Source organism: Chaetodon trifascialis, chromosome 12, assembly GCF_039877785.1.
Source record: "Chaetodon trifascialis isolate fChaTrf1 chromosome 12, fChaTrf1.hap1, whole genome shotgun sequence".
NCBI lineage: Eukaryota > Metazoa > Chordata > Actinopteri > Chaetodontiformes > Chaetodontidae > Chaetodon > Chaetodon trifascialis.
Genome location: NC_092067.1, coordinates 10,312,748 through 10,339,948, shown reverse-complemented (window position 1 = coordinate 10,339,948; position 27,201 = coordinate 10,312,748). Strand labels below are relative to the sequence as shown.

The window sequence follows — 27,201 nt, the reverse complement described above, 5'->3', positions numbered from 1 at the left end:
TTGAAAAAATAGGCTCCTGTCTATGAAGACAAAATGATGAGTGTAGATTATTGGCTATTATTGGCTATCATCAAATGGGCCAAAGGAAGTACATATATGCATCATCTGTCCGAGAAGAGAAATCAGTGAAAAATTAAGCCTGGACTGAACCAAACCTGTCGATCCGATGCTGGTATGACTGACATATGACTGCAAACAACCTAGAAATGCTTCAGGTCACGGAGACGCAGCTGAGACGTGAGCCTGCACGGAGTCGGTGCAGACAGATGCATAGATTATAATGAGACTGCATTTGTCTTGAGACACATTTGAGTAAAAAACGCGTCTGACATGCTTGTGGTCTCGACATGGGGTTAACATGACAGCAGCTACCTCTGTGTTTCAAAGTAAGACTGTAGGAGCAGCTTTAAGTACTTGCTTTAAGTACAAAATTGTATAATCCAGGTACAAAATTGCATCCACATGTAGGATTCAGACTTCAAGTGTGCCATTATACCAATGTGCAGTCCAAAAAGACTTTGTCGTAAAGAGCAGGAACTCCACACAAAATGGAAGCAAAATTACATCTTCACAGTGTCCGCTTGAACATACAGTACATGATTCTGTAATGTAATTGGTTGCATATAACGAGAGAGAGAGAGAGAGAGAGAGAGAGAGAGGGAAAGAGAGAGGGAGTTTGTCCTCTCCAGAGACCAAGGACTGAAAAAAAAAATGCTGCTCCAACATCGGTGCTTTACACCAGGAAGAGAATACATGACAACAGAGCTTTGTTTCTCTATTCACCACATTGGATGTACTGCTGCACCAGCGAGCAGCGGGCTTACACCTGCAGTGTTTCAGCAGGCTTATAAAGCAGTACTCATGAAAATGTCTGTAAAGGCAACTTAAAAAAACAGAGCCTGGTGATATTTGATACTGTAGATTTCCACAGAAATACACACATTTTAAGCAGCAGAAGGCTTTGATTGCCTCTGAGAAGGGGATCACCAATGGTGTTCCATGCATAAAAGCCATCTGTACCTTTGCTCTTTTTGCAAATTTTTGGTGAGATATCAGCCTAATAATCAGTTTCTGTGAAGGATTATGGGACAATACACACACACAAAAATTCTTCATTTAAGTTCAAGTTCAAATTCAATCTCAAGCACAATGTCACACAAAAAGGAGATCTAGCGCTCTAAGTGCTATATCCCTAAATGAATTCTGGGAATTTGAAGGAGACAGCCTTGCTACAACCTGCAAAATCTGTTGTGTTGATAAAATAAAAGCATGTCAGATATACTGTACCATACAGCATAATAGGAATAGTTCAACATTTAGAAAAATGAGCGTATTCACTTTCTTGCTGAGAATTAAATGAAAAGATTAAATGTTAAATATGAAGACAGAGCCTAGAAATTGTTTGTCTGTACAAAAAACAACCTGAAAACACTGTATTGTGTACTGTGTGTTTAACAGCTTCACACCGGAGCAGGATCTCACAGTCAGTTCTGTAATGAACTGTAATGAAAAGGACACAGCAGTTATTTAGTCTGTGTTTTACAAATTTGACTGAGATGGAAAGCATTATATTTCTTAAATATTCTGAGATGTTGGAAGGCTACTCTAGTGATCTGGCTGAGCTGACAGGCCCGCCTCAGTAATAACTTTCAGGCTTTTGACTTGATCAGTGGTAGTAAGGGACAGATCTGCTGCCTCTCAGCCTTTGCTGTTTAAGTGCAGGAGGTTTGGTGACACAGAGATTGATGTCCTTCGAGCAGCTTGAGCAGTTTGAGGCGCTCATGCTATCAGCAGATAGTGAATGGAGAGCTGTGTGTCATCCAAATAGTTATGATAAGTCATCTCAAGTGCTTTTCCAAATATTTAGCTGCGAAATTCCTCATCCCAGCGGTGAAAGGACTAATTCACAGGTCTCTAAAATATAAGCATGTCCCAATGTACATTGCCAGCCTCTGCAAAACACTCCTATACTATTAACCTACACTTCAAAAGGCTTCAAAAGACAGATTCATAATTGTATTTCCACCACTCCTGCTCTGGTACTGGCCCTATAGGCCTAGATAATGATAATAACTAGAGACTGAGGGTGTGTGTGTGGGTAGAGTGGGGTAGGTCAGGCAAGATTAATGGTGGGGGATGTAAATTTCATTTGTCACATGCAGACTGATGTCAATTTTAATTGAATTAAAACAATGTGAACCCTGGCCTGCTCAGAGTCTAGGAGGACAGCTGGTGAATAGTGATGAAGTGAGTTGGAGAACAGGGGAGGGGAGGGGAGGGGAGGGGAGGGGGAGGGGAGGTTAGGGGTGAGGAAGAGAGACAGAGAGAGAGAGAGAGAGATTAGTTAATGACGAAAGTGATAGTTGGCCTGAACCTAATGAGCGATTCTGCTCCACCCTGCACTGGTAATACCATCCCTTCATGAGGAACTCTGCAGATGTCTCGGCATTAAGAGTGTGACGCCGCGTACCAGACACTCTGCTTACTGAGCAAAAACAGGTGGTGTGAAAGACATTGGGCTCTATTTTCGAGCAGCGGAGGCGCGGCGCAAAGTCAGGTCCGCTTCGCCGATGGGGCGTGGCAGCGCAGACTTTGGTATTTTCGTGCACTGCGCTGCCGGTGCATCTACTCCCCCTTCTCATCTCAGTCCCACGCTGCGGCGCAACTCTGAAAGAGGGAGGGGAGAAGGCGTGGAGTGGGTTTGACACAGCCGAGTCAAATCTTCACCAATCACACCAGCTCCTCGCCTCACTTTTAAAAACGCCACTGGCGAGGCGCATGGCAAGTTTCGAGGATGACTGAGCCCGCGCAGGAAAGTGTCTGACGCCTAAACTTCTCCCAGGAGGAGACTGACGTTACTCATGTCTAAATATGAGGTCCTTAGATGGTAAATCCTCGGCCTCCTCCTCCTCCTCCTCCTCCTCATCCTCCTCAAAGCAATGGTGTACTCCATCTTTGTAGATAACGTTAAGTATTACTATGATTACATTTGTATTTGGAATGAAATGATGTGGGTAATAGCAGACAACGATCATCACTTACGTTTTTTGTGTCGTCTCTTTCTGTCTCTCGAGTGCTCTGAGATAGATGCAGTATATATGCTCTGTAGGATGCCACGGCTGTTTCTGGGTGGCACAGCGACGTTCATTGATTCGTTTGCATCTCTGTTTCAACTGTGGACATTCGGTCAGGGTGAGTGACCATTATGCGTGCCGAACGCACTTGCGATGTGGTCAGATGAGATACGGATCAAAATATCTAAATTTAGGTCTGACTGTATGTGCTGACTCGGACAGTTGCATTGAATCATGGCTGTTGCTAATTATTGATCGCAGTGAAATGTCAGACACTGTGGAAACCTGACTCTGAGGTATTGGTGACGTGAGCGCACGAATCACGCGCACTTTTACGTCGCCGGCGTGGACCGAAACTCCAAATCTGCCGGCTGATTATGCTGTCACCTCTCCTCCCCTATGCCGTACCTCTGTGCGCCTCAGTTGACCAAAACACCAAGTGCGCTGCGCGCCTGCTTGCGCTGCACGAAAATACCACTGAGCGGGGTGTGCACCCTGCGCCCCGCCGGTGGCGGGGATGAAAATAGAGCCCAGTAGCTTACATTGCACATCTCCAACATATACAATGCTTTTAAGATGGCTTCACATGGGTATGATTGCTGTATGTGTATGTGTGTACACAGGCGCATACTTGTGTGTAGGTGGTCATGAAAAGTCAACTGCTGGAGTAACACTTATCTCAGGTGTGATTTTATCATCTTCTCCCCAAGGACATGTGTCCAAGGCTGAGTGTTGAGTGTGAGCTCGACAGGCTGACACACTGCAGGTGCAGATGTATTCACACAAGACTCCAGCATATAGACAGAGAGACGGAGAAGGTTTCAGTCATCCCATTTTCGCACCCCACACCTCTTATCTCGCCCCGCTCGTTCCTCTTCTCACCGCTCTCTAGGATAATATCAGCACTAATCGCTGCTTCTCCATCCATCCATCCATCCACCGTCAGTGGGATAGATGGGGGAAGGAAAACAGATGGAGGAGGTGTGGACACCACAGTCCTCTTTCCACGTGTCTCTGCTGACTGTTTCTGCCTCCGTCCTTTCCTGCAGTTCCAACATGCGCTGGGGTGAGATTACGCCCAGCTGGCCAGGTAAAAGTCAAGCCATAGGCGCAATAAATAAATAAATGAATAAATCACAGTCCTGCTCACACGTGCACACACTGGCAGTAACATTTTATAAGGCTGTGAAGTGTTCATGCTTCTGAAGGTGACCCTGCAGAGGAAGAACTGTAAGGAACCTTTTACCGCGATGAGACGATGTCCTGGATCACCTCCCCACACCTCAGCTCCTCGTCACACACACAAACACTCTTTCTCATACACACATATCGCATACAGTATGCATGTTGTCCTCTCTGTGAGATCTGGCCCACAAAGACAAGAGTGGTCAGGATACTGAGCCCCCATAGTTGAAGCTTGACTGTAACGGCACCTGTGGGAGACGTGAAATCCAGCCATTCAGATGCAGTGAGCAGGTAATAAAACAAACGCCACACGCAAACGAACGAAAAACCCGCCACATATTTGATTTTCACTCGTTCACAAACCATGCAGCGAGTTTCCAAAGCACCTCCCCTCTCGCTGTGGATATTCCACAAGAGGTAATGTAAAGTAGATGATTCCTCTCCTCCCCTCGGTTTCCTCTTGCCCTCTGCACTTCCAATTCACTGTGCCAAATGGTACATTTACATTGGTCATAACCTCAATCACCATGCTTGCAGGCTATGCTGAATGTGCAGACAGACATTTCTACAGTAAGGCGATGCAGACTGAGGTATAATGGGAGCAATAGATAGAAACCCACGCCTGAGGCATCCATCAAACCAAACGACTCCATTACAGTAAGTCCGACAAAGGCAAACGGTAATGTGCACTGTGATAAACACTGGGATAATAGTCTGTTTATAGTCCTGGACACACTGTTTCTGCTCGGAAACACTGGCAAGGAATACAGATAAGATATAGGAGCAGCAACCTCTCTATCTCTTTCATTCTTTCTATCTCTTCTCCTCCCTCTTCTTTGCTGTTATCAGTCACTTTCACTCCCTTGTTCTCTTTATCCTTTTCCGCTCCCTCTGTATTATATTTTTGCTCCTACAGACGGCAAAGGGAGCTGCATACATCAGCTGAACGGGGCTTTTATCTGGTGTTATACTATTGTAGCATTACCATCACAGTGCTGGAACGAGGCCGAGGAGAACCATAAAAATTGAATAGAAATGATTCAGATGTACCATTAAAAAACAGACATCACACCACGGCAGACACTCGCAGGTATGCATGTGTAACCGCAAGAAGACGAACACACAAGCAGGGATAGATAGAGAGGCCCAAACTTTACATGCATGTATCAATTAATCATCGCTGGGTTATTTCAGCTGAGGCGTTGCTTCTCGTGTCTCTGATAGTAGGAAAGAGTAAACACAAGAGTAGACTAATCTGACCACGCTCTGTATTCCTCAGGGGACTCCGGGAAATAGCGAACCTGCTGCTTCTATGAATCAATTATAAGAGTACACAAAAAGGCACTCTCTTTACAGATGGGAGGTTGAGGTGAAGGTCTATGGAGGGGAGAGCGAAAACAAAATCTTTCCATCTGTTGATAATGGTGTTTTACTCTCGCTACACACCCCAGTGCTGCACAGGCTGTACCTGTCCACATGCTCAGAATAAGATAAGAACATTTAAATGCACCCTGACATAAACTGGAGAGAACATAAAATGAGGCAAGGGATCACTGTTTCTTTTGCATTTCTATTAACCTGAGGAGCATCGGCACTTGATAACGGGGTTCCTGGATCAGCCCAATCTGGGCGAGCCTGTGTTTATACCCATAGTTAACCTCTATTACAAGACTGACCTCAGTTCAGATAGCAGCCCCTGTACTGCTTCTAATGGAGTCTGTTACATAGTAAAGCTGGGTCAGGACAGAACACACACACACACACACACACACACACACACACACACACACACACACACACACACACACACACACACACACACACACACACACACACAATTTTCAGCAAGACAGGGTCATAGCAAAGGCCACTGTCTATTGCACTATATTTAAGATCAGTTAAACTTAATGACCTCCGTCATCCTCTTGGCCGATCAAATAAACTATAACATTAGCCCTCAGATCTCCAACGTAGTTTGGCCTTTTATGCTTGCCGCCCAGGCAATGTTGGTTTTAACAGGATGTGATAAAATGTGGATAATCTCACGCCCACTTGAGGGGATGATGGTGTAGGTTTATTAAAGGAAATGAGCCTATGGTCAGAGTGAGCTAATCTAATTCTACCAGGATACTACAGCTTTCAAGTGGATGTACCCCACTGCTATGGTAATAAGGCAAAATGCTGTGATAATGCAGAGCGAGCCATATTATTACAGCAGTAACAGCACACTTGATGATACAACATTGGTGACTGAAACAGGCACCTATTGTGATGTTAAAGAAAAATCATTTTCTCTACACAGCCATTGATGGCTTTCTGCTGGCAGCAAGTTTTCTAATAAATGTGAGACACTGGGACAGTCACACTTAGTCAGTTTTCCTCACTTTGGAAATGTGCTTCATGTAAATTATTTCATGTACTGCAGGAAGAGAAACAATCGTGGAATACCCACATCAACCTCCTGCATTAAAGCTGTGTCAAATAAAATCACTCCCTCTATTGTGATGCTTTATTGACGTTTCATTATGGGAAACGTGTCAAGGTGTTTCTATGTGGCTCTGTATGTGTGCATGACAGCATCACACAAAGGCATGCAAGAGCCTGTGGTTGGTGTAGAAATAACAGTAAGAAAACAAAACAATGGAATTTTCATTTTATTTTTTTAGCTCTAAAGCTTGCTATTTCCATATATTTTCCATCGTTCTGGCTCCTACTGTTCAGCCAGGTGTACTGGATATACATACCTCACACTGCAAAGTGGCAAAATCTAGGACGTGTAGAAATAAAACGGCAGCTAAATGCACATCTTTCATGTTACCGTTATCTTTTTGTCTGTCTTTCTGCCTCTCTCTGCACCTCTCTCTCCCACTCTCCTCCTCTCTCTCCTCTGTGAGGTCACTAATGTGAACTGTGTGTATTTATAACCCAATAAAGTGTTTATGACCACCGTCATTATAGAACATTGAGGTCATGCTGACAGGCTAACGCACACACAAGGATAAAGCCAAAGTACATACAGCAGATAGCCAACATGGACTTAACTCGTCAAACATACAAACTGTAGAGGACACAACTGCACACATTTACTGCATTACAACAAATACACACACAAACATTAATATCACCTACATCTCAAAAATGAATAAATATGTAAACATATGTATGCCATGTAGATTTAGTTGCAACAGCGACATGTCTGTCTAGAAACAATGTCCTAGCAAAGTCCACAGACTTCACCTTCAACACTTTGATTGAGAGCATTTTTCTACCAGAGTTAAGAACAGTTGCCAGCACAATACCTTCAGTAACTGGGACATTGTCTCTGGAAACACGTATTGCTCTCAACTTATTCAAATGTCATTTCACAATACTGGGAGCACTCTCAATTCTGCTGATGTTCATTGAAATGGTTAAGCGGCAGACATCTCAGCAGCAGATATCTCAAATAAAATAAAACAAAACAAAACAAACAAAAAATACATGAATAGGAAGACAAATATGTTATGAGTGAATTGGGCAAAGCAACCTTTTAAATTGCGGTACCCAAAACAGGTAAAGAACCTAACAGACCTGCTGCTGGTGGCCTCTCACAATGCTAATATTTTGCCTGTGCAGAAGAAATTTCTAATTCAGGTATGTTACAGGGAATCATGGAAACACTGAGCACTTGGGAGTACTCCACTGTGATGGTAATGGTGTTAGAATAAAATCTCATCATCCTCCTATCTGCCTTATATTTAGTGAACCCCACCGGGGCTAAAATGCGAGTCATCAATTGCAAGAGCAGCCAATCGGGAAGCCACATCTCTGGGATCGCATTTTAGCCTCGTCCAATAGTACACCGTGCTGATGTTGAAGTATGTATCTCTCTGTTTGCTAGATAGCAAAGAGACCGTCTATCTCACAGAGCTATCACCCTCATATCACGCAAGAGCAATGACCAGACACATAAATAAACACCAAAGAAGATACTAATCAAATGTTAACACTACTTCCGTGTGGACTAACATTGTAGACACACACACGCACACACGTGCACACACTATGACACTTACAGAGTTGATGGATCCTGGTAGCGCTTTACTGCATTATCTGATTAAAAGCACACGTAAACATCACAGCAGCATAGCCCAAATACATTTCTTTGATTCAAATACAAAAATGAATGCATAATCGCACACCCAACGTGATGCAATGAACAAGCAACCAGGGTTGCAGCAGAGAGTGAATCCACGAGAAATCAGTGTTGACACCTTTCTGAGCTTACCACCTTTAATCCACTGATTTAATGATATATCTTTACAATACACACCATCCTCAGATGTGCCAAACTGAGTTTTTTTATTTTGGTGATTCATTCACGATTATTTCAAGCAATGCTCATTAATAAACCGCTCATCAATAAAACCACAATTTCAGGCTTTAATTTGTGTGACGTGACTCTAGTGGGCACATAACAATACTGTAGGTAACATGGGGAACATGGGATTATCTAGACTGGTTGGAGAGAGGGTGAAAAAACTGCATTTGACCTTTTCATCAACACTAATCAGAGCAGTTGACCTGGCAGAACACATGAGCTCAGAGCGCCCGATCCCCGGGTTTCGCCCTGGAGCCTGCTCGCACTGAGAAACAACGAATGGATGCATTTATTTGTCATGTGCTCACCTTGCAGCTGTGCAAGGCAAAGGGAGAGTGAGACGGATAGAAACAGAGCGAGCAGAGTAAAAGAACCGTAAATCTCCTGACCTTGGTCCTGGCTCTTTAGCTCTCTGTGTGAAGGGGTTTAGCCTATAGCCTTAAATATTTCAACACCGCTTGGTTGGCTGGAAAGTGCTGAGTTAGAATAAGGGATAGAGGCCAGGCCACAGCATTCAACCTCCCCCAGCAATTAACACAGCAGCAGGGCATCACTGCAGTGCTCAGTGATGTGTGTATGTGTGTGTCTGTGTGTGTCTGTGTGTGCGTGCGTGTGTTTGTTACCATTCATTCCTTTTCTCCAAGTGCCTGTGACTGTTATAACTGTTACTCTATTGATTCTTCCAACGTTAACAGCAGAGTTTGCAAAAAAGCCTGTCCACACGTACAAAACCACACTTTGATTTTAATGTTCTTCATTTCTCCTGAAGACTTACCAGTTACTGTGAGCTCAGTCGTCCTCCTGACTAAAAAGCCACCAAACTGGACTTCACAGGTGTAATTCCCAATGTCATCTTCCTTTACCTCCTGGATAGACAGAATGTCTCTCTTCTGGATGATAGTGGCACGCCACTGCTTCGGACGGCACTCCTGTACATTTGAGAAGGACAGGTAGGTCAGACTAAAAACCTCAGCCCAAAGATTATAATTGATAAATCACCTGAGAAGTAAAATAAAAAATGACTGGCAGCAGAAAAATGGAAAGGAACTGTGCTGCACATGGTCAGAGATGAAATATTCTGGGCAAGCCTGACATTATGAAATTTAAGACCTTCAGTCTGCTTCATAATGAATTAGATCCATCTGACTTCAAGTGGTCTGAGCTGGGAACAAAAGCTGTCTAACATCACTGAGCATTATGAAAGTGGATGAAGTGGTGGGGATGCATAGCTTGGCACACTGACATAAAAACTCCATACAGTAAAATGATAAGGCGTAGCCATAATCCTACTTATCTGATCAAGATTTATTGCACTGAACTAAATATTCTCCATTCAATACGTCTGTCGAGCCACAGAGGACAGAGAATGTTATTTACAGTAGTCTCTGCTGGCAAAATAAATGTGTTTGTGCTGCGTCCGTGTGCGTGTGAGTATATGTGTGTGCAGGCACAATGAGCGACTCCATGACACGATCCTCTCTCCAGGCCCTTGGTGCTCTGGCAGTGACGAAGGCTCGGTGGATTCTATTCCACCATTGCTCCCGGCAACCTTCGAATTCAATCAGGGAGGCTCCGCAGTGGTCCAAATAACTCTGGGTTCCAGCACTCCCAGTCATTACCCAGACCATAATTGAATTCTGGAAAAACCTAGAGGTCGAGCCTGGCTGAGCTAATCTACTGCTGATCTGCCTGTGATTAGTCTGGCCTGAGCCCTTCACCAGGATGCACTTTGTTGTCCGCAGGCCGTGCCTGACCTGGGAAAAGCAAGAACCCAGGTGAGAGAGGAGAGGGTGCTTGCTGAATAAAGATCAGGGACTAGGAGTATTTGGAGGACATCCACTCATTCCGCAGGGCAAAGAGTGACATCGCACAATTTTCTTCTCATCCAAGTTTTGTGTTCATTATGAAAGCCATCTCTGTGGATGCCCTCTGCTCTGTCCTTGTTCTCTGTAGATGACTGTCACAGTGCAAACGCACTTTCGTAATTCATCGTGATCATATATCCATACATAATCTGCCTAAGTGATCTGAAACCATGTCTCCAACAAAGCTTTTAAACAGCCAAGAAATTAGATGAAAACAAACCAATGAACCATTCAAGAATATTCCTCGGTTGTATAATCACAAACATCGACTCCCTCCTTATTACTTTTGCCTGCCACATAACAATGAACCTTCAGGCAGGTATACAAATGATACATAAATCACAATGCCGAACAGATAAACATAATCACATAATTACAAATGTGCTGGTTTGAGTAGCCCACCTTATACCAGATGATGTCTGGCTCTTTGCCGGGTTCAACATAATCATCTATGTCAGGACAGAGGATGTCTTTACTCTTGCTGAGCTCGGCCTTCTCATTTAGTCTCATGTTGGAGTTGTAGCACAGGTTTGTGTCGTTCTCCGCCACAGTCAGGGACATGGACACCTTCATGCAGTATGTGGAGTTCCTGTGGGCAGACAGCAATGCTGAGGTTAAGATTCATCTTTGCTGGGAATTCACTAAGAACATATTTTTATCATATGTCATACTGCTACATCACAGTACCAATGTTACATTATGGAAAATAAGACAATAACATTGATGCTACCACTCACACTGAAACAAGAGGAATTTTATAATTTGCTCCCTCTGCTAACATTTCAGTTATTTTTATCCTTTTCCATCCCCCCTCTGCCTCCCTTCCCCTCCCCTATGTTTCGGGGTTAGCAATAACGATGTGTTCAGCAGCTTTACCGAGTCAATGACTCACACTCACGACCACTAATGGATTTATGGGGGGAGTCAGCTGGGCCTGGGAATGCTAATCAGAGAAGAGACAAATGCAGAGGGGGCCCTCACTACATGACGGAAAGGAAAGCTGCTTGGTCATCACAAGGAGTTAGTCCCCACTGCACACCCACCCGTCTCCCAGCAACCATCAACACACTTCACCTCAAATGCACACTAGCTGGCAGAGAAGGATGTCCCCCACTCTCTCTTACTGTGTTATTAATGTCATCAAAATCATCATTATCATCAAAGGCACCATCATTTCAGCACCCATCACCACTGACACAATGCCATCCCACTGCACCCGCCTCCTCTAAAGTGACTGTGACAAGGTGTTCTCTGCAAAACTCACGCTACATGGCGAAATGTAAGTGGACACCTTTGCTGTTGCAAGTCTTTTGGCAAGATTTTAAAGCCACACTGCAGGGATTTGGTCACATTTAGGCCGAAGAGCATTAGCGAGGTTGGCCAAAAATGTTGAGTGATGAGGTTTCAGTCCATCTCAAGCATCAGTAATGAGGTTAAAGACATGGCTCTAAGCAGACCAGTGAAGTTGTTATGACATACAGTAAAAGTATGACGTAGCACTGGACATTAAATCAAATGTTTAGAGCACTTCCAAAAAAGGTGAGTTTTAAATGAGTTCTTGAACATAGCAAGAGGTCACTGATGTGTTTGGAGTATTAGAAGAAGGGGCAGCTATGGAGAAGGCCCTGTTACACTGGTTCCAGTCCTTAGCCCTGGATGTTGGGCACAGGAGGTGCGCGCCAGAGTAACGGAGGCTGCAGGAAGGAGTGTGATGCTGAAGCGCAGGCAGCCTGGTCATGTAGGGCTTTGTTAGTGAAGAGGACTGTTGTGCAACAGTAGAGGTGCTTTGGGACAGGGGTGATGTGGTCACAAAAGTTCTGGATGTACTAAAGTTAATTAAGAACTTTGGGCAATGTACCATGAAGAATGCCATGGATCAGAGTTAAAGGAGAGGGATGGGCAGAGGGAAGGCCTCCAACCTGTTGCCACAAAATTGTGAGCACACTGTAATCTAAAGTATCATTAGTTGTAGCATTAGGGTTTTCCTTAATTTGAAGTAAGCGGCCTGATTGAAACCATAAAAACAGTCCCAGACTGAAACCCCACATGCTTTTATAATGTCTGCCTGTGCTTTTATCCCCTGCCGCCTGGCCCAGCCTGACTGTGATGTGACTCGGTCAGTCACTCGGCCGGTCGAATGGGAGGCTGTGCGTACAGCCATATGGGCTTTCATTTCATTTCATTACATTACATTTACAGCTCACCAGATGCTCCCATTCACTGTAAATGACAGGGTTTCATATGATCTACTCAGGTTATGGAAGCAATAAGGGAGTCACCTCTCTCGTATAAACACCTCTGACCCCCTGGGACCATAAAACACAGATGCAGACACACACACACACACACACACACACACACACACACACACACACACACACACACACACACACACACACACACACACACACACACACATGCTTAAAAGACAAATGTGACTACATGCAGCCATGGAAGAGTGGGTAGAGATAGTGATGCAGAAACAGAATAGCCGCTTGGAATGGGAAAAAAAGAGATACTGCATACTTCTACGTACAACACAGAAGAGGACTAAAAGGGCATTTGGAAAATGCTGTAGGAAACAAAAGTAAGATGTAAGATATTGCACCAGAGGTAAGCCCTCTTGGTGCTGAAATCCAACATTATTGACTCAATGCCTCGTATCCAGAGAGTACAGAGTGGGAAGATGTGATGCTGTGGGCTTACAGAGTACACTTGGATAATATATTTCCTTAAAGAGCAAATACGACCAAGCAAACACACATGGACACATGCACGCACATGTAGACAAATTTGTACCTACAAAGTCCCCCCCCCGCTTGTTGATGTAATGGGATGATGATCAGAAATGACCTCTCACAGTTGTGCACCTGAGCCATTAAAGTCCCCAGGGAGCCAACAGGAGACATCTCTACATGTTAAATATTCACAGCAGGCACCCTGTGGCATTGTGGGAAGATGTCAGTGGTGGTGCTTGATTGATGGACAGCCGGGGGTCGATGCATCCTGCAGTGTCTTTCACGTCTGTCACATTCTATTCAAGTGTAGCTGCTTTGGATATTAATCTGCAGCTGACGTTAGCTGTAATTCTCCACACATTATGATCCCACACGTTGGATAATGCAATCATGGGAAGGAAATGCAAGTGGTTTGACCCATTCCAGAACACAGACTCATTACTAGAATTATTATAAAATAATTGATCAGGTGAAACACAGAGGGACTGTGGCAGTGTGTGCGTCAGAGATAGAGCGAGGCAGAAAGATTGATGGATCTGAATTGATGTTACGGACCTTATGTGAGGTGACACGCAGGGGAAAGGCAGAGAAAGAGCAAAGGAGTGAAAGAGAGGGAGAGCAAAAGAAAGCACATGGAGATTGCTATGTAAATGAACTCACCTTCACATGAAAACTGGCGATTAGACTTAAATTTCCAGACAGAGAAGGACAAAGATAACTATTCACACACGTGCACATGCCATAGCAGATACACACGTTTATGCAGCACTGAACGACACACACTTCGGTGTTCTTCCATATCTCTTTCCGAGAAAAACATCTGGAGGGCTTCAGTGAAAAGCTGAACTTAACACAGAGGGATTTACCTACATTTATAGATAGTACACAACATGCCCAGAGCAATTGGAAACTATCCTGCCGTATACACAGTGCCATCAGAAGGTATTAGGGCAGCGACACATTTTCTGTTACGTTGGCTTTTGTACTCCAGTGCACTGGATTTGAAATGAAACAATGGCTATGGCTTTAAAGTACCGACTATCAGCTTTGATTTGAGGGTTCTTACATCAAGATCAGATTGAATTGTAATACAGTAAATTCACTGTAGTGAAGATTTCATGATGACTGTGACGTTGTGGTCAGAAATATCTGTGCATCACATAGTCCTGGGATGAAGTTGGATTTTCGAGGTGGTGCACATTAGCTCCTGCAGTACCTCTGGTCCTTTGACAAAACCATAGATATCCATGTTTTCCCTACTGTGGTAAAAACATGGAACTTTTTAAGAGGAGAACTGACTTCAAAATAAAGGTAAAGAAAATGCATCAGTTAGCATGTTTGACATTTCGTAGACATTAACAATTATTTCACATATCAAGGATGCAAAATAATAAAACCCACAAATCTGAGCGGCTAACAACTGTTAACAATGGCTGCAGGACATCACTGAGGTGAGTATCTTTGTTCTTCAGGTATACGCGATGATTTTCACACCCTTGTGTATTAAAAAATGACAGTGCTGTGGAAAGTGGTTTTGTGTTAGACCTGTTTTTTCTTACTATCATGGTGTATGGAGTGTAGCATGATATGTGCTAATGAATACACATTACTGGTTTGTTTCAATATGTTTTACTTGCAATTAAAGGGCTGATGTTTCACCATTATTGAAAATTTTAAACCCAAAAATCCATTGTGAATCTGTAAAAATTGAGGTGACTGAAGCCTCTGAATTAGGTCTCTGCACTCATTAACATTGAAATAACATTTTCAAAATGCGACACATACTGTGCATGCTCATTTTAAAGTGCTATACAGTTCAGTTCAGTTCCGGCAGCACATAATGTGCTTTTAATTGCATGCATTAATGATGACATTCTTACAAACGAGTAACTCATTATGATTTGGGGCTGCTATACACAGTGATCTGCCAGTTTATTATTGTAGATACATATTAGGTAATTTGAATAACAAATCAATACATCAGTCCTGCAATAAAGCCTACCTTTATGAAGCTTATATATCCAATATTTGATGGTAATATGTGGCGCTGATTCAATTATTTAATCAGATAGTTGTGTAGTATTTGTTCATCCCAGTAGTGTCAGTGGGGGTGTCATTCAGATGTTTGAGGTTTATAAATGAGGGTCTACTGCATATACTGCATGAAATCCGAATTGGGCAAAGAGGAGATGAGGATATATTGTTCCTCCCTTTGCCTGCAGGGAGTTTTAGGGGAGAGTGCTTGGGTCATATGTGCGAAAATGTGTGACTCAAAAGCTTACTCCCTAACAAAAAGACAATTGATTTCAGCTCAGAGGCAAATCTCTCACAGTGTTTTGATTAGGGCATCAGAGAAGTTTGAAATCTCCCCAGAACAACGCGAGCAGACTGAGTAACACAGGGCTGGGGGCACTTTTTTACAGCTCTAGCGCTCTACAGAATCACAGTATGCTTGCAGTGGAAGAAGTACTCAGATCTTTTATTTAAGTGACCCTGGCAATACAACAGTGTACAAATACCATGTTAAAAGTAAATGTCCTGCATTCAAAATCTCCAGAACAAAAGTTTTAGCATTGAAATATCCTTAAAGAACCCAAAAAAACAGTATTCATGACAAAGAATTGTCCATTTCAGAATCATTTCACATCATGTGCACTGAAACTCAGTGGTTAGTACTGTACAGCCTCGCAGCTAGAAGGTCCTGCATTCCACTGTGGGCTGGGCAGGGCTTTCAGTTTGCATTCCCTCCCTGTGCTTGTGTGGGTTTCCTCCGGTTTCCCCTCCATCAAAAACATATATATTAAGTTAATTCTCTTGTCAGTGCCCTTGGCCAGGGCACCGGCTCAGAGCTGGAGCTGGTTCCTGTGCGCCGCACAGTGGCTGCCCACTGCTCCTCAGGGATGACTTAATTGCACAGATCAAATTTCACTACTTTGTACTGTGTGTATGATTGTATGTGACAATAAAACCTGATTTACATTTGCATTTTTAACATTTATGTAACCTTAAAGTGGCTGCTGGTAAAGGTTGAGTAAATTTAAACTACTATATATAATGCTGGGTCTCTTAACCTACAATGAGATGTCATAACTGTATATAGTATTACTAAGTCTGCAAAGTATCGAGAAAATAAAGCTATCAAATAAATGTAATGGAGTACAGTAGAAGTATAAAGTAGCTTGAAATTGTACTTAAGTACAGTACTTCAGTAAACTACCAGTCCTGCTGCAGTATGCTCTGAACTTCCAAACAAAACATTTGAACTGGAATAAAGGCTTGTTAGAAAAAATAGTCAATAATCAAAGATAATATTAATTTATAGTGAGACAACACTGGAAAGTGTTTGTGCCAGATGAGTCCTACAGAGTGCCGTAATGAAATGAAGTATAGGCTGGGGTATCATTGCACACAAACACACTCCCCCGGTCACACTCAATGTATCCTGCAAGCCTCTCTGGGTCTTTAAGAGGCCTTTAACTGGGTTTATTAAAAACTCTCTGAAATGAAGAGCTGCAATGAGGCGTTAATTGAGGGATGTTCTCCACTGTAAAGGTTAATAAGTTACTGCCACATAATTATGCATCTTGTATTAGGAAGAGTCTCTCTGTAACGGCCCACTAAAGTGTGTGTGTTTGTGCATGTTTGTGTTTTTGCTTGTGTTTGTATTCAGCTATCTCTCTTTGTCTATATATCTCCCCCTCCCACACTTCACATGGCTTACAGTTCACTGACTCTGACTCTCTCTCGCTCTCTCTCTGACACACACAAACACAAACACACACATGCACAAAACACAAAGACAGTATACCCAAGAATTTTTCATGTAATACAAAAGTTTTTGTTTTAATAAATCATCAGTCATGGGTGAATTTTGCTATTAACTTACTCTATGTCTGCTTTGAGGATGCAGACATGATTTCCACGATTGAAGGGAATAGTTCAAAATTTGGGGAAATATGCTTTTTTGTTTTCTATGCAGAAGTTAAGTGAAAAGATCAAGACTACTCTCATCGCCAGACAGCAAGAGGCTTAGCTTAGCATATACAGAGGAAGCAGGGGTAACCAGTATGTTATAGCACGTAACTCTGCCGTAAACCACAATTTCTTTGTGTGTCTGGATTAAAGGGTCATACAACGTGTTAATTAGTAGGTCTTAGAGTTGTTGGTAGTCATATTTAAAGACTTTGAAGAGAGCTGTGCTAGCTGGCTTCAGGTTTCAGCTCAATACTTAATGCACAGACATATGAGTTGTGTTAATCTTCTTATCTAAGTCTTGGCAAGAAAGCAAGCAAGCCTTTTCCCAAATCGCTGATCTATATCTTGCAGAAAAACAGAAATTCAAAATGAGATCACTTGTTAAAGTGGACTTTTAAATGCATCATTCCCGGCATTCTCCTACCGTAAGACGCAGGAGTAGAGGCCGGCGTCCTGTAGGTCAGCAGGTCTGAACCAGATGGCATCCTCCTCCTTGCTCATATGTATGCCGTCGAAAGAGATGGGCTCCTCGAAGTCACTGTGGCCCAGGCCAGAGCTGCGGTACCACATGAGGCTGAGGCCCACGCTCTGCGCCTGGCTGTAGTTGGCCCGGATGTAACCATAGAACAGAGCGCACTTCAGCCGCACCGGCTCACCCTGCAGCACTCGGTACTTAAGGTAGTCCACCGACCAATCTGTACAGCCGTCCACTATAGACAGACAGAGAGACATACATCAACACATTACTGGGGTGTGTGTAAAATAAATTATTAAGAAATAATACGATATATGAGCACAGGCAGAATTGGTTCCAGTGTGATAACAGCACGTAAAATTTACAGCAAAACAATACAGAAGTATTATACATCTTCACGTTACTTTCAAGAACATATGAGAGGGATGAAGATTACTAGTCATAAACCACCCACAATAATCCTCTTCTTACTTATTAGAGAGCCTTCACTTAAATAGCTTTATTGGTAATGGAACATTAAGCTCTGTACAGTATGTATGTATCCTTTTGCTGAGCAATGCCTGTGCTTGACAACCTCCTCTCCTCTCCTGCTTCCTTGACGCTGCTCGCACATTCAGGGCATGTGTGCCACCTCGGCCTCTGCAGAGACAGCTAAGACGCCATTCTGCAATATCTAAACACGCAACCACTGTGAAATTTCGGAACGAACTGTAAAATATCTCCATAAATGATGTCAGGCTCCGCCAAGTGCTGAGGGTGCGCCACAGCTCCGGTGCCAAAGAGTGCAAGCCGAGTTCATTAACTGGGAATACGCCTCAAGCTCTTGATCCAAGGTGTGCTCTTTGTCTAACATTTCTATGGACAGACATTTCTCCTAAGGCTCTTTGTCACAGTTTTTGTAGGAAGCTAACAGGCTAGCTCAGCCTGTCTGTCTATGCACTGCATGCCACTCACTGAAGATATTCTACCCTAACTTGAGAGTTTGGCCTACATGTCCATCAAGCTTAGGTTGCATAGTACAGTAAAAGTAGGTTAGCTCGTTTTACAGATAAAATCACAAGATAACACGTGCAATATAAATGGGAACTGCATCTCACAGCCTAATTTCTGGAATGTATATGTGTAGGGTCCAGCAGCTGAAAGGGCATTTGACAAAAATCACAGACACAGCCCCTCAGGCACACTGGTCTGTTCTAGTCCTAGCGTGCAGATCTCTCTCAATTCCCAAGCTACTGGAGGTTAACCTATGGCCAGCTATCAGTCTCTGACTAATTAGCTACCATTTGTTTATCTGGCAGGTGTGTATTAGGGCATGTGTAACCAGATAGACTGAGAGAGAGAGGGAGAGAGAGAGACGTGGTGATGGTGTGATGAGATAAAGTAATAAGAACCCTGCTGTGTGCCAGTCTGTGAGTGATACAGAGCCTCACAGGGACAGCTATGCTTGTAATTAATACTCTTAATTACCAGGGAAGTAATGTGTGTCCTTGTGCGTGTTTGCATGAGTGTGCATTCCCTATATGAATGGTTGTCTGCCTAATTATGTCTGTTAATTACCAGTAGACTTAGCCACAAATGTGTGTGTGCTTATGCATGAATGTGACAGAAGCAGAAAGTGTGTGTGGGTGTGTGTGGGGGGGTATGCATGTGTGTGTGTGTAAGTGCATGCGTCTGTGCAGGGCGCAATGTGTGAAACCCTGTCTAATTATCACTCCTAATAATGAGAGCAGGTCCCCTATAGAAGCAAACATGCACATGTGCAGTCTCATACATGTTCACAAGCACTCCTGCTAACTTTAAACTTTTATACAACTGTCGAGCTTCTTATGATGAACGCTATTAAAAATGTAAAGGAGCTACATATGATATTTTCAGCCACAGCGGAGCACCAGCATCTCAGACAACAACAAATGGATGGGTTGGCCACATCTGCTACCCTCCCTTCGCTTTCTCAGCAATAAAAGGGCCCCTGAACACACAGCGAGGTAAACCACAGAATAAAGTTACCCCTTTTGTGAACAGTGCCAAGTGATGAGGAACACTAAGCAAGGAAGGAGATGTACATTTTGCCAATTATTTTGCTGGTAGGACTGCTGATTTTTACAGTATAGAGTTATTTATTTTATAAAGTTCTAGCTATTACTATAATCTGCAGAGTAACCTAAAAGTCCATGTAACATAATCATTGGCTTGCTAGCTATGCTGCTAATGCTAGCTACCTAAAAGAAGTAAAATATGCTTTATGTGGCTAAAGTTTGATGATTTGTTTTTTATCTTTATAACATTGTGTGGGAGGCTGTTCTCCACATTACACCACAATATCTTTACATAACAAAAAGTTGTTTGCTGCTATATTAATGTGCAAAATCTCACATATAGAACCTTTGAGTCTGGGAGACGAGCTGTATTTTTTCATTATTGAGCTATATGATTAAATGATCAACTAAAAGCATGGAAAAAAAAATCTTTTGCATTATTACTTCAGCAACAGCAGGATTCACGTCCATGTTGTGCATCTCTCTGCTGTGAACGTTCAGGATAAAATATGAGCTAATCATCACAGAAAAACTACACCACAGACAGACTATTCCTCCTCTGACATTAGAGTGAATTTCCATTGAAGGCAGCAGGTGAGTCCTCTGTTCTCACTGCATATCAATCTGCTAATCAGCAGGGACAGCGGAGGCTTCATTCAGCCTTTACTTTATTCACCCTCTACACCGCTAATGGATATGACCTCTGCCTCTCTCTCTCACGCTCTCCATTTCTGGCCTCCATGCCTCAACAAAAACTGTTTATTCTAACGAGCCCGTATCCTGATTCACAATGAAACAAAACATTTTGTCCAGTAGCGGCGTGCCTGTCATCTGCTTTCACCGTGCAGATCTGCAGACGTGTGCAGTCCAAGAAACAAACTCCCAATGCATAAGGACATGCAGATGTAAAAACAGACGAGGAGACCTTTCATTCCTCGTGGACCTCCCAATGGGAATTGTCTAATGCAGTGGCCTTTTGTGGTGGAAACCATATTTATGTCTGAAACTCAAAACGGTTTTATCAACTCAATTAGAGGCTGACATTTCCCACATCCCCACGCTGGGGCCGGAAAATCGATGCTTCCCGCTGGAGGAATACTGCAGTCCTCACCTCTCACTCTCTCTCTGCTGACAGCACTTACACATCTACTCGCACAAATACAGAATCTCTCACTTTTCCTTGATGCACCCCTGGGACATCTGTAACATACTGTAAAGGATGTTTCCATATAGACATATTCCCACATGACTGAGGGAAACTGGCCTCTCCTCCAGCGAATCTGACTGCAGCACTGTAAGCTGCAGCACTCCTTTACTCTGCTGCTGATGCTCTAACACTGCTACATCACACGGTGCGAAGAGGGCATAGGTATGGCTGGTGCAAAGAATTAGCAAGCGGTGGAATGTCAAGCTACAGGATCTGTGTGTGTGTGTGTGTGCGCGCGCGTGTGTGTGTCACAGAAGCCTTGTCACACTCTGCGCCAAGGTGGACCTGTCCATCTTACCAAGGCAATAAATGCGGACCCCTGAGCTGCTGTAAATTTATCCACATTCATGCATAAACACTCACAACAGCCCAACCGGCGAACACACACAATCACAGAGTGACCTACGTGTCACCTGCACCAACTCCTGTTTTTCTTTCCTCCATAATCAAATTCCCATTATCCTTTCAAAACAGCACGTAATTCGAGTGTGCCTCGCCTTCCTACTTCCATGTCTCTCACTGGATCTCATGTCGCCCTCGGTAGCCGGCCTCTCTTCTCTCATCACTACCTGCTCCCCTAATGAAGTGTAATTATCAGATGTTGGGTGGGCGGCGGGGTTCTCGCAGGCAAGGCAGACATTTGATGATATGTGGATAAGGACTCTTAATAACTTTCTATCGCTCTCATTCTCTTTCTCTCCTCCTCAGTTTACGCCCCCTCCACACACATGATTCCTTATCTCCCTGTCCAGCGACTCCTTCCCCCTGGCCTGGCGTTGATATTTTAACTCCTCCATGGCCTGTTTGGTGATTTCTAACTGATGTTTAGAACAGTTACGAATAATTCCTTCTTTCAGTATACTGCAGAATGCATTGTGTGTATGTATGAAACAGATCATTACCTTACACAACAAACAGCTTGTATAACCAATAACCCCAGAGGCATAGAAGTGACCCACAATGGAAATTCACCTATGTAATGTTGAAAAAGGCTAATTATGTACAATAGATCTCCATGGTTTTCTGGCTCCACAAGTGTAGGTACTGTGGCTGAGAGCTGTGCTCACCCCTCAAGGTAATTGTGCAGAATCTATAGTAAACGGTTCACTGCACTAGTAAGCCCTGGGAAAAGATAAAAACACTCCCTATAATCTTTCTGCAAACTGCATATTATTCTCCTGTGCTGCACATGTTACTGTTGTAGGTCCTTGTACTGAGATAACATGTGATAGATGGACATACAGAGTACAACAAAATATTGTTGCATCAGTCTCATTAGGCTCCGGTACTGAATCACTGTTGGCTATGTTAGGCTCATTAGCTTAATTCCATCATTTTCTCTCTACTTTAGGTCTCAAGGTAATAAAAGATCAGTACAGTTGTCTACAACCTGAGTCATGGAGTGGTGCAATCCCAATTGTCTCTGTAAATCACTGGTATTTAGCTGACAGTTCAACAGTGAGTGCTTCTTTCAGACTGGAACTTGATGGCCTCAAAATAGAGGGAGGTGTTCACACATCTCACCTGGGTGAATTCCATGTTACTTTAAATGTGTTTCCATCAACATGTTTCTGTACGAATATTGAATTTGAGTGCGATGGACATGGTAAATAAATCATGCCGTGCAAGAAACATTTGATGTAAACATTACTCAAGCTGCCCCTCCACCGAAGAGATGAAAAGCAGCAGCAGGCGAAAACATCAGGTACAGTAAGTGTGGATGGATGAGGAGACTGGAGCGCTCGTCAAATTAATAGATGAATAACCACAAATGCCATTTTTCTATCATGTCTACGTATTAAAGCTTGGAACACGTGAAGTGTTAAAAATCATCATCTAAACATCTTCATCAGTTGTAAAGTCACAAGAAGTCACTCAATACACACAAAAAAGTCACATGATCAGCATATCACCTGAGATGAGAGAGGGAACTTAATCACATTACATAGAGTGGGCCTTCATCAAAACACACAGGAAACCCGGGAAGATGTGTCCCAGTGACCAACAAAATCATCTTGTCTATAAGAAGCTGGAATTTCTGAAAAGGTCTGAAAGGTTTTGTCCAAGGACAACATCCCTGTGGATTTTAAAGCCATGAACACATTAAAACAGAATTTGGTCCATCCAAAGGATCGGATTCCCAAAAAAGAGTAACATCGTACATTTGGTCAGGTGCAGCAACGAGTGCAAGGACCTGTCCATGCATGTCTTAAAAGAGGCAAGCAACCTCCCCAGGACAGAATTCTGCAGATTTCACACACTTTTAACATAACAAACATGGTTTTAATGATCATGAGGTATGTATCCTATACAGAGAAGGTTTGAACGAGGCGTCAATGAGGCCAACTATGGCACTAAATACAGGAGGGGGTTTGAGACACCACCTGTCCTCAGCTTACAAGGCTGTTTACTTTAACTATACCATGGCAATTTATGGACAAACCACCTTTTTACTGTCCAGGCTTTTTAATATGCATTCTTTAACATATTTGCAGCATGTTTTCCACATGGTTCTCCATTGTTTGAGGTCTGACTGGCGCTCTGTTAATTACGTCATCTCTTTACACCCTCTTCTGAAATTGTGCCGATGTGCTCAGCTTCTTATATTCACATAACATTAATTCTCATTTTCTTAAAGTTTGTGTTATATTTGGATGGAGACTGACTTGTAATTAAGGAATTGACCACTTTAAGCAAATGGCTACACAGTCAGATTTAACCAAAAATGTTTTGTCCTTTGATCAAGATCTCAAAGAATTGGATCAATAACGAAGATTCTGCTGGGAGAATTAATTCCCCCTTTATGACATGAACACTTTCATGAACATTATATCTCAGTGTAATCAACAATACCAAAAAATATCGCACATAAGGAGGAGGAACAGCGTTGGCAGTGTCAGGTTTTAATTGTCACGCTGTACACCCACATGAAGCTGATTGGGTGTTACAAGTCAGCTGATAGCCACAGCTGTGAATGAGACAATGATTATGAAGCATGAACAAAACAGCTGATGCCAATCAGCTAATGCAATCAGCGCTCTGCCTCTGCCTAGTTCTAGTCTTGTTGCTTGAAAAACTTGTTATGAAGCTCATGAAAATAATCGTTCTTAATGCCAATCATGAAGCGTATGAACAGAACATGATATCAGATCCATTTGTGTGAATACTTCCATGGTAACTGTCAAATGCTTCAGTTCAGATGGAAAAAATTGACTTGTGTGAGCTCAGTTACAGACCCAGGCCTTTGAAGTTGAAATGCCATTCGCTGAAAGATTCAGCAAACTACAACCTGATAAGGAAAATAAGCTTCTGCGTCATCCATCTTTGTTGTCTGGGATTCACAACAAACAGCCCCAGTTAATGTAGCCTGGCTTTGTTCTGGTCCTAGTTGGTCTTCCTCTGGTCCAGTGGGGGCCAGCATCCACTTTAACAGGAACTGACATGGCCTGAATTAACAATAACACTCGAGAATTTCTGCATGTGAGTGGAAAAATCCCAAACAATCTTTAATTTATTAGTTTTTCAAGTCAGAACCTACATAAGCTTAAAGGTTATCTTTGCAATTCCTAACAAGATGAATTATGTATACATGTATTATACAATATATCTTTCACTGATGCAGGGCTGTGTATGTTTGTACTTAGCACTCACTTGTTCTCTTGTATGACTAACTAAATGACATGACATCTGTCTTCTTAATCTCTCCTTCGGTGCTGTGCCACTCCATATTTCTCTGTTTCGGAATCATTATCTCTCACTGACAGTTCACCATTGCTCATTTATATGCAAATGTAGACCAATACTGATAATTTCTCTCTAAAGATGATAGTAAACTACCTTTGGTGTTGGTCCAAAAAACAGAGAAAAGCGCTCTACTTTGCATAAATCTACTTTCCTTTTTGTCTTTCCGTCTAGATTTAACTTTAAATAATCTCCCAAATCACACATCTGGTATTGTCATCATGGTGTTAATATTTTCTTCCTTTTGTGTGTGTAGCAGTGTTTTCTTTCACAAATATTTACCTCACAGAAACCAGTCAATATGTTGCTGAATCTGTAAAATTTCCCAGCACCAAAGGTTGCACCAGTAAATAAAGCAAACAAACAAAAAGCATCTGAGCCAGTACTACCAGTCTTTTTTTTTTTTTTTTTTTGGTGAAGCATGAAATTCTGTACTCAATCTTACATCATCTTGCAAATAGTTGTCGAGTTATCTTCCTCTGACAAAATGAACAGATGGATCAGGCAACTGGCCATCTTTAGGCCCAGCTGCAGACATGTACCACGCTATTCCAGGCTTCCATGTCATCTAGGTTTAAACTCTACCAAGAGTGCGGAAAAGTATATACATAGATCGTTTCAGTTAAAGGTTGGAAGAGCAGACTGAGAAGCAGAAAGAGAGACGGAGACAAGTGAAGCTGGGATGGGATGTGAAGGCTGCATATGCAAAACAAACACGCAGCATGTCTGGCAGGCCTGCTGCCATACAGCTACCCACCAGCACAGACCCCAACCTGAACGGCCCAATGTCACACAGAATAAGCTCCATGGTTAACGTCGCCCAAATCTGGCTTCTTCTGCTGATTATTGAGTAATTTATCCTGTATTTGGTTCTTTTGCAGCCTCGTCATTTTGTTTGCATAAAGTTGCCTCTTCACCTCCTTGTAGTCGATTCCAGCTCAATTTTCTTCGTAGCTTCTCCCATCATAGGTCACAGAAAATATTCTCCTGCCAGGCAGGGAGAGACGTGAGGCGAGACACTGAGTATGGTGGAACGGAGAGTTTTGTGGTGGTGTTCTAAAAACAACAGGACGAGTTATTGCAGTTTGGCAAACAGCTCATGGAGGCCATTAAGGTATTTTAAATCCTGTAGAGCCCAATTGCTGCAATTTGTGTCAAAATCCTACTCCTTCTCCGGGTCATAACACACGGACATGATACACACAGTTTTAGATTCAGAGTGACTTACACTTCCTGAGGATAAACTCTGATGTACATCGTGAATAAACGTCCCTGAAGTTGCTTAGAAATCATACAAAAAAGACGAAAGAAATGACCCAGTGATAGCTGTCTGTGCATCCCTCCCTATACTGCAAAATGCAAATAGCTCATTTGACATTCTTTTCCAATTTCCTGAAATTCCTGTTCACATCACTTCAAATCCTCCAAATTATAGCACCTGCAGTTTCAAAACTTAGAGCACGATTATCCCCTAAACAGAAGTAAAACAAAAAATACTGATAGGAATTACAAAGTCATTAAAGTTAACTTCTAACTTAATGTTAAAGTGTTTGTCGACTGAAACATTCGTGCAGACACTTTTGTGCATGTTTTAGAAGTGTCCTATTACCTCAATCTTTTGCAAATGTGTTTATTCCACTCTGGCTGATTTACTACAATTTGATTATGTTCCAGACTCTGTGTCTGCAACAACGAGTCTTTCACACTTAATCAGAGGAATCAAGGATGCTCTTTTCTTCTTTTGGGGGAATCTGTCATATGGTCTTGGTGTAGCTCTTATTTAAACATTTGGTGACACTGGCTTTCTACTTCCAGGAAGGCTGTAAACATTGCTGCAGGTTAAATAAGGCCTGCCCCAACCATCTACAAGCATGGACTAAGATGGCCACCACTCCTCGGGACGTTGGTAATGAGTAAATGTATGATAATGAACCTACTTAATGTCTCCTATAATGGCTGCTATGCTCAAATGGCTGTGTCTTTTCCTCCTCTTCCCTTTATGTCATATCTATTGCATTGCTTTCTGTTGTTGCTGTTGTGCATGTTGTGCTTGTAAATTATGTGGAAAGTCCAACAAAGCATCAAAATAACTCAAAGAAAATGAATAGCTGATCACTCCCTATTCCCGTAAGTTCAGGCCATTATCCCACATCCTGGCCATATGCCTGTGTGTGTTAACATTAGTACAGTACACTCATCATATCCTGCTGTATCCTGAATTAAATCAGTTTCTCTTTATCTGCATCTTGCTTTTTTTTCCTGACATCATTTGCAGTGCATGCACTGTAAATTGTGCTTTAATGCACAACAGTGTTGCATTAAATGACTGAACCTACACATGAGGACTACAGACAGGATCCAGGAACAATGGGGAAATGAAGTAAATCTAATTTCTGGCAGTAGATGTTACCATTTGCATACATATTGGCAGAGTAATTTCAAAGGCAATGTGAGGCTTTGAGAGATAAACCAAAAACAATACCTAATAAAAGTGAAGCAAATCCTCAACAACAAGATTTACCCACAGACTCTAAGCAGGTGTTCA

The 27,201-nt window shown here is 42.7% G+C and overlaps 1 protein-coding gene across 4 annotated transcripts in view; it reads right to left on the bottom strand.

Moving 5' to 3' along the window:
- The window catches only part of il1rapl1a (interleukin 1 receptor accessory protein-like 1a), a 161,820-nt gene that overhangs the window by 79,428 nt on the left and 55,191 nt on the right, over window positions 1–27,201 (bottom strand). For all 4 annotated transcript variants that reach the window (XM_070975557.1, XM_070975555.1, XM_070975556.1 and 1 more), the window contains exons 3-5: window positions 17,622–17,907; window positions 10,887–11,073; window positions 9,395–9,548 (exon numbers count right to left, since the gene is read on the bottom strand). In XM_070975557.1, the coding sequence (XP_070831658.1) occupies window positions 9,395–9,548; window positions 10,887–11,073; window positions 17,622–17,907 (627 nt within the window). The remainder of the gene's footprint in view (window positions 1–9,394; window positions 9,549–10,886; window positions 11,074–17,621; window positions 17,908–27,201) is intronic.